At 37.3% G+C, this 8,837-nt stretch overlaps 1 protein-coding gene across 1 annotated transcript; it reads right to left on the reverse strand.

The window, feature by feature from the left end:
• Nucleotides 1-1,270: 1,270 nt before the first annotated feature.
• LOC145476237 (uncharacterized) lies at nucleotides 1,271-8,594 on the reverse strand. The gene is made up of 3 exons (XM_081455357.1): nucleotides 8,258-8,594; nucleotides 5,701-5,960; nucleotides 1,271-3,113 (listed from the first exon to the last, which is right to left on the reverse strand). The coding sequence occupies exons 1-3, from the start codon at nucleotides 8,580-8,582 to the stop codon at nucleotides 1,866-1,868; spliced, it is 1,833 nt and encodes a 610-aa protein (XP_081311483.1). The 5' UTR covers nucleotides 8,583-8,594; the 3' UTR covers nucleotides 1,271-1,865.
• Nucleotides 8,595-8,837: the final 243 nt, after the last annotated feature.

The raw sequence follows: 8,837 nt of genomic DNA on the forward strand, positions 1-8,837 counted from the left end.
ACCAAGATAACCATTCTTATAATTCGGGAAGCATTGTAAAATAAATGCATGTAAAGGAGCTAAACTAATTTTAATTTCCCTGTTGTTTGAATAATTGATGGAAAATATACAAACACTTCAAGTTAAATCAAGATATCTTAAATTTAAAATTTTTGTCACTGTGAATTTATTTTTATTAGTTTTGTTTGAATTTTTTATTGTGATATCTTCACTAATATTCATGCTAGCTTGCTGGTGTTTATTGTTATTATTATTCTTATAGTAGTAACTGTTCAGTGTTGTCGTAATCCTTTCTTTAATAGTATTTTTTTTAATGGTTTGAAATCAGGCCCGGGTTGTTCGAAAGCCGGTTAGCGTTAACCCAGGTAATATATTTTTTTGTATGGAAATATCTTTCACTGCTTGTGGTTGTGTAGTTTTAAAATGAATCAAACTCAAAACTGAAAGACAAACAACATAAACAGAAAACTGGACCGAAAAGTTACAAAAAATGAAAGTAATCAAAATTCCCTCTAATGCTGGGTTAGTTTAATCAGGCTTTGAACAACCCAGCCCTGGATATTTAAGACTGTAGTGACTTAATTATGTACCAGTATTGGTACAATATTGGTTTATTGCAAGAGATATATGGAGAGACTGTTGCTAAGTTTACATTTATAGCACTTGAGTGAAATAAAGTCTCCCCAAGTCACCTTAAGGCGCCATAAATCACCTTAAGTCGCCTTAAGTCGCCTAAAATCACCTTAAATCGCCTAAAGTCACAATGTTTTTTCTGCCAATTTTGCTTAAGTCGCCTAAAGTCGCCTTAAATCGCCCAAAGTCGCCTTAAGTTACGGCCACTTAAGGTCCCAGGGTAGGCCTAGGATGTGAGTGTTATATTGAGTTACAGCAGACCTAAAGAACTTAACTTTGCTCTCCACTAAATAATTCCCTTCCCTTACCTTCATCTTAGTGCTCTATGAGCATTTCATGTCCGAGAGAAAGGATTTAATCATAATGTTAGCACTGTTTCCTCCAGAGACGCGACAAAACCATCGTGATAGGTAATTGGCACAGCCGAGAGTCCAAGATCGAACAGCACGCCTTAACATAAGATTATTAGTTTAAAAGATCTTGGTCGCTTGGCTTCGGGTCTTTTTGTCCATGTCAGAAACTTTGGATGTAGTGTTTAGAATTACGCAAGATGTTTCCTAACCAGTATGTTTCGTTAAGGCTTCAACTAAAGAGCAGAAACTTCTCCAGCTGCTTGTTTCAAACACATCATCTTGCTTCATGGGCGTTATGAAAAATGAAAATATCAAAGAAAGCTAAGTGCAAACCAAAATTTTGCCTTTGTGATTATAATATATTGTTACATAAAGAACTGTAAAATTATAAGATTGAGATTTCTTGCTAGCTTAGAAGATGCCTATCAGAACAAGTTAATTTAATGCTCAATCCTATATTTTGCTCGTTTACGGCTTTCTAATATGGAAACCAGAGGCTCGATTTACGAAGCTCTCCTAAGTTAAGACGAATCCTCAGCATTATTTCGCACCATAGCCTTTTGTTTTCGAACTATACTTACCAGTCGCCATCTTAATCTAAAAGGCCTTCGTGAATCTGGCCCTAGGTCAGTTGGTTGCAGACAAAACTACTACTTAGAGGGCAACTAGGAATGCACTAATTTTCGACTGAGAATGTTTTTTAATACTCAAACGTTTCGGATAAACAGAAACAGGCAATACTTTTCAGGAAATGTTTTAAAGTGACATTGTGGATACACGATTTGCTATGTGCTAGAGGTTCTGTGACCTTGACGGCTCTCCTAAACCTAGACCCTAACCCTAACCCTTTGCAAGTCCTCACAGGTTAAAACTAAAAAGTCAGGCCCCTTTTGTTATTTTCCAATCTGAAAATTGCCTCGCTTGGCAAGGTATTGGTTTCAGACCATCCTTGTGTATTCGTCCTTCTGCAAGCGCAACACAGACTTTGCAATAAATTGGATACTTTGGCATCCAGTAATCTCCAATAGCGGTTCCAGTGATGTCACCATATCCTTTCCACTTCCATTCCAGATATTTATTATACTCAGTCTCATTATTGCTAAGATACTTCAGGTAATCGGCAAGAAGTTGCGGTGTTGCAAAATCACGGACTTTTATAACAGAATGATTAAGGTATGGACCAGGCAGGAACTCGTCAAGCTTGTCTGTAGCCATGACTACAGGAACCGAGCCGGCATTCCATGCATGATGGAGTTGAGCGTCTACAAAATAATCGCAGTCTTGGTTGAAAAACACCAGAGTAAACTTATATTGTCTGGCCACGTCAGATTTTACATCTCTAAAATCTTTGCCATTTTGATTACGATATCTTGCCGTCAGGCCATTTTTGTTATGAAGGCAACCTCCATAAGAATCAACCTGCACAAACTTCATCAGCTGCCTCATGTATTCCGTTCGAACTGGCTCACAATTTGAGAATGCTGCCATAACAAGCCCAGTTTTATTCTTGAAAGGAATTGGTGGTGTTAACTTCGGCAACACAACAGTAGGATTAGGAAAATCCGAATCCAAGCGATAGCTTTTCAGCAAATTGAATTTGGACATGAAGTTGGAGTTCCTTAATGACGGGGTGTACACCGGATTTTCTAGTATGTGTAGAATCCACGGCACAGATTTCACAGGAGGAGTCATTTGTGCATCCCTGCCATGGATAACAATGCCATCCGCTTCACTTGCTCGAGATGGATCACTTGTTATCTCACATGGTACAGGACACTCCCCTTTGCTCCACTTCTCGTGAAGATTGAGGCGTGTCCCAAAAAACGTCGAATAGTAAACAATGAGCCAAGACTTCGTGTTGTTCTGCGATGTTTTACTCGCTGTTCCACTCTGTACTTCTTTCATGGTAGGTTTTTCAAATTGTGCTTTGTTTTGGGATGTGTAAGTCGTATTTTCCCTCCATGCTTTTTTCATGGTTGTTTTCAGTACATTAGGCTTGAGCTCTATTTGGAATTGCCATAATACCACTACCAAGATTATAATGCAAGGTAGCAGCAACTTTAGAGCTAAGGACTTCACTTCCATGGTGTCAAGTGTAGACCTCAAATCCAGATGTCCTCTTACTGCCTGTTTTTAAAAGAACAACATTCCATGGAGTTAGCTGGAGAATTAATGCAGTGGGAAAAAAATCATTAGGCACCAAGACATTTGATTATTGACATATATTTATGTATATTTTCTCTGAGATCGAAGGGTTTAGAGGCAGAAATTTACTGAGCTCCGAATTCTTAAAACCACCATTTACAGAGATTGAGAACAGTTATTGTATACGACAACGTGTTCACTTGGCATATTGGTACTTCGGTGAAGTACCAATACAGAAGTGCTCCACTATGGCTACACTGTCTAAATGTGTAAATAAACTAGTGGACAGTTTAGAGTTGCATGATTTAGTCTACACTGTAAAAACTGACTAGTTAAAATGACTATTTAAAATAGTTGTGACTAATTTTAATAGTCATTTTGACCATTCTAAAAAGGCAAACATTTCAACTAAATGAAACAGTTAGAGTAACCTTAACTGAGAGGTCAATCTGACCGTCTATATTAGTTAAAAGAATTCCAACTTTTAAGATTAGTTTGAGTGACCAATGACATAAGTTGCGGAAAGACTGTAATTAAGACAAGGAGCAACAACAGGCAGTCGAAAACTGCTTGTGGATGCCGGTAGTTTTGTAGGGAGATTGAAGGAATTTATTAAAAAATTGTAAGTGCAAGATCACCTAAAAGAGCAGTACACCTTCGACAGCAGATAGGAGATAATAAATTTATGCAAGAGACAACAAGTTTTGGCATTATACCTTTAAGACAAAATGCCCCTGTCCCCCCCCCCCCCCCCCCCCGGCCTCCTCCCCAACAACATATAGAAGAGATAGGAAAGGTTTTAGAATACAAGAAAACTTTCTGCATGTAAAAGTCCAAGGGGGTCATGTCAGGGGCAGTTTGTCTAGGGGCGTAAAGACTGGTATTCAAAGAGTCGTAAAAGAAGAATAAGACTACCATGTGCCAAGGAAACAACATTTTTATTGATGACCTCAAATAGAGTGGATTGTCATAATTATTGTTCTTAGAATTAACAGGTAAAAAAATCAGTGGGTGAGTTCTTATAAGTTGTTTAAAAGTAACTCAACACTATACAATATTTAAAATTCACAAAGTGAAACAGTGAAGTAACCTCTGTTAATTTGCAAGGTACCCTTTAACTATGTTGTAACTGACCTGGTATTCAAAACATTAATGTAAGGATGGCATTGAAATTGTATTTTTTTTTTTTTTAATGTTGCTTTTGGGCGATAATGAAATTATTGTTTCAGTACATTAACACAAGGGGATATCGCCCAAGTACTCATGTTCGCATGAGAGAGATAAATTAATAGTAAAGGAATACAAATTAACAACAACAGTTAAGTAACAACTGCATACAATATTAATGGAGGGTAGTACTATTAACCCATTTGTGTGGTTTTGTTTGCCATAAATGCTTATCCCTACCCTCCAATATATTTTGTTGAAGTTTCTTAATTGATGAAGTTGTTTATAGTATTATTAAAGGAACTAAACGTGACAGTGCTTTTGATTTCTAGGGAATAAATCTTAATATCAATAAAAGGAGAGTTTCCTCGAAATCACTTGAGTTGTTTTGTCTGCTACATTGTATGTTTTCATCCCCTGTCTGCAACATAACTTTCTTCAAGTGTTCTCATGGCATTTCAGATAACAACTGACAGCCGGTTGTTTTGGGGAAGCTGCTTATAGTATTATTAAGGGAAGTAAACTTGGGAATGTTTTTATCCTGCATTGATTAATAACAATTTGTACAAATAATATTTTCTTTTTCAAGTACTTAAAAGAGTAGTTATGTTGCAGTTGTTAGAGTTTTCCTTACTGTAAGGGGAGGAACTGTGAAATTACTTGAGCTGTTTTGTCTGCTATAATTTTTCTATCCCCTCCTTGCAACATGATTTTTCTCAAGTCTTCTAGTGGATATCAGATAAGGACATCTGACAGTCTGTTGTTTTGAGGAAGCTGATAATAGCATTGTTAACGCAAGTAAACTTGAGTATCTTTTTGTCCTTCATGGATTGAATGACAATTTGAGCAACTAATTTTGTATTACATATGCTTGAAAGAGTGGTTATGTTGCAATTGTTACAAGTTATAGTTTCCTCTTCAAGTTGTGCTTCACTGATGGTCATGTTGCATACTATGCAAGAGGCCGTACATTTGATGTGCACACCAATGCAGTGGCCTTCAATTGTGTTGTCTTGTATTTCTGGTGTGGTCAGACTGATATTGTGTAAATCTTCAATTTCTTGAGGGTCAGTGAGTTCATTTGTATTTAAGTACTTTATGTCATCAAAGATACCAACTATCAAATTCTTGAAAAGATATGTTTTCTCTGTTTGAATTTTATCAATTATGCTTTCCCAGAGGACTAGTTTAACTGAGTTAGTTTCATCTGCTATTAGACAATCAGTTTAGTATTTTGCTTTTTCGCCGCCTTTTACAATAACTTGCTTATTTTCCTGTTTTTTAGGACTTTTGCTTTCACGTCTAATGTTTCATATACATCTTTTTCCAGTGCTTCGGTAATGGTGCATAACTGGTTGCTGAAGTGTTCATTAAAGGTATAGGGCAGTGAAGTTGGAGTTACCTTTGCATGTTTTGCAATTGCGAATTCTTGTTCTTGTTTGTGAAATCTTTTTGATGCTGTTTGCTTCACTCCTGTGATTTTTACTGGTGATTTATTAAGGAATGCTTGTTTTAAATTCATGCACTTTTGAGGTGCATAACAGACAGTACGGACTGCTTTGTCCTGTCCTGTTTGAATGCGACAGTTGAAGTAGTTGGTTGTGGAATTCCTTACAGTTTGTACTTCTGTTAATAAGTGCACATATCCTTCAATGGATTCTTCTAGGAAAAAATTTAGAAGAACAATTTAGTAATTTTGTATTTATGGTCAGTCAATTTTGTAGAATCGAAGAATGTCTATTTAATGCTGACCCATTAGGCAGCCACTTCCTATTAAACAGCCAAAAGTATTGTCAGGATTTTAATAATAACTCTAAATAAAACTGCTATAAAGCAGCCACTGCCACCATTTGAATGTTCTGTTCTTACTCTCATTTAGTAACCAGCATATCAGGGTCACAACCAGACTTTTGACATAGATGTGGCAAGTTCTGTGATTGCCAAAGGCATGAGCTGCTAGGGGGGTCTGTGGGCATGCCCCCCAGAAATTTTTGAAATCTAGCATCTCTCAAATTCTATTTTCAGTATTTTTTTAAAGGAATTTCATTTGAAAATGCAATCTCGTTCAACTGGGGATTATTTTGCCATCTACCTGTATTTACCTAAATATATAGACCTTATATTTCCAGTCTCAGTATTCACAGGTTCAACCAGGGTCAAATCTGAACAAGAAGATCTGTTAGATCTTATAACCACGCCTTAAAAATGAAACGGTTCGCTTAGCACTACCATCAGAACGCAGTGCACATTCCAAAGCAGTCATTGATGATTCTTTTCTTACTGTAGACATCACATCACTTGATCAACACAAACTGTATTATTGCACCATCAGTGGTAGCCACTGACAAATCTCCGATGACGTAATGGTCTTAATCTTTGTAGAACTTTCTTCGGGATATGTATGGGCATGAACGATATAAATGACACGATAATAACACTATTAACAACAGCTTTCTTCCTTAAAAGTCATGATTAAATTTAATTGGTGTTTTCCACGAGTAAAGGGCTAGCAAAGTAGTCACACAAGTCATATAATTTAATAATAAAACTCTATCCCGACCGATGTATCGATTTTGGTCACTCCAGTGACCACAGATTGAAAACGTGACAGAAAATTGGCGTTACTTTCGATTCTGACCAAATTTGGACAGTGGGATGATCTCATCATTAGCCAATTACAGGCCATTTTTCAGCTCTTTTCGTCATATCCACCCACCGGGGAATTTTGTCAAGTTAGCTAATTTAGTATGCAAGCCACCATAATGGCGGTCACCGTCAACGAAATGTTTATTTGCTCAAAATTGGGGCAAAATCTTTCGGAGGTGGAAGTCAGGACATTTGTAATGATACAGAAAGTAATTTGGGACCGGTTGCTGGCTTCTAAGGCTGAATTTATCCAGAAGTAAGCTGTATTTTCGTTTTCTTGCCGAAAGCCATGCGATGAAATATTATTGGCTTGTTCTGCTGTCTTGTTCTGTTTTTCTCTTGGTCTTTTTTGTAGCCCGCCGAGGCTACTCTTTCGTCTAAATCAGTTGAAAAAGGTTCAAGATGTTCCCATTCAAGTTTAAGCTCTCAGGCGATAATTCTGGAGTTTTTTGGCCAAAACGTCGGCTTTGTTATGTTCGTGATTTTCGGTTGCCATGGGCGACCGTTGCTTCCTTTGTTAGGTCAAGTCTGGGGAGTGAGGTCACAAAAAAATTCGAATTAATTCTGGTTTTGTTCGATTTCGCTGAAATTTTAACACGATAAAGCTGGATTGTTAAGGAATAGATTTACCGTCTGTCGATGTGTGGTAGCTATTAACGCTGAAGTGTTATATCGCTTCGAAGTCAGGGTTTTGAAGAGATTTTTTTGCAACGTGTGGGTTCGGCGTGATTTTGTAATCAGAGGTTTCGGTTGACCCCGAAGGAAAAAATATCCAGAAAAGGTCATTTCATCGACGATTCAAACGAATATAAATATGTATATGTTCCGAGCTAAATTTCTGGTGAAAAAATATAATTTTTGGCGAGCGCTGGGTTTTTAATTTTTTCCCGCGAAAGATGAGATTTATTAATGTTTCAACAGCTTTTGGCGAGTAAACATCACAGTTTGCGTGACTGAAAATTTGGCCGAGTGGAAGCTTGGGTCTGCTCGCACAGAAGTCGAAAAAAGAAAAACCACGGGTAAACCATGAACCGCGCTCGGCCCATGGCCGTGCGGTTAAAAATTTGCATTGGATTCTACAATATCAATTCTTAAGTTCCGTGAATCTTCAACAGCTTGTATAATAATGTGATCAGCCCATGTTCCCTGCATAGACATACAAGATAAATATCTTAACCACGATCCATCCACATTGCTTTCTATAAATCACTCAGGATTATTTCTCAATCACTGGACAGCCATTGCTCTAATTTCTAAGTGACAGTTTGAGTCACCACATAACTGGTGTGATTCTGATTTAAAAAAGCACTCACCTCCCCCACCAACATCAAGTGGTCTTAATCCATGTCTTAGTAGCCTTGAGCTCAATGGCAATTCAGGTGTGGTTTTGCATACTAATGTTGATGAACTAATTCTGCCCTCTGCAACTGGACCTGGATTTAATTCAACATCTCCGGAGAGTAAAATATTTCTTTTTGAAACGTTAAATGCAAACGACCATGTTATACACTTTTCAAATCGAAAAAAATAGTTACTGAAGAAACTAGTTTGCCTTTCAGTGTGTCTGATTTTCCACCATTTATAATTCGTAGCAATGTTGTGTAAAACAGATGAAGCAGGAACTGATTTTTTAACCATATGTGTTACTTTCAGTCTCAAGTTTCGAAATTTCAAAGAATGAATCACTTTTCGCAATGAAATTCTAGATGGTTCTCTATCTCGAGATTTACGCTTACGTGATTTTACTGCTAACTGCTTGAACGGTGAACGTGATCTAAAATGCACATCGTTTTTCACACTTCTGACAGTTTAAATACGTCGTTCTGTGCTTTTGTATCAGAATCAACAGCTGCATTGTACTGTACAGAACCAGGCACAGCTTTCATGAAACCT

Source organism: Orbicella franksi, unplaced genomic scaffold (assembly GCF_964199315.1).
Source record: "Orbicella franksi unplaced genomic scaffold, jaOrbFran1.1 SCAFFOLD_524, whole genome shotgun sequence".
NCBI classification, from domain to species: domain Eukaryota; kingdom Metazoa; phylum Cnidaria; class Anthozoa; order Scleractinia; family Merulinidae; genus Orbicella; species Orbicella franksi.

What these genes read in the sequence shown, in the direction of transcription:
- LOC145476237 (XM_081455357.1), bottom strand. Translation starts at nt 8,582, where the DNA reads ATGGTTAAAAAATCAGTTCCTGCTTCATCTGTTTTACACAACATTGCT. An exon ending in ACTTGATGTTGGTGGGGGAG is followed by an intron (nt 5,961 to 8,257) that starts GTGAGTGCTTTT and finishes ATTTTTTCCTAG; the next exon opens with AAGAATCCATTGAAGGATAT. An exon ending in CAATTGCAAAACATGCAAAG is followed by an intron (nt 3,114 to 5,700) that starts GTAACTCCAACT and finishes TTTTAAAAACAG; the next exon opens with GCAGTAAGAGGACATCTGGA.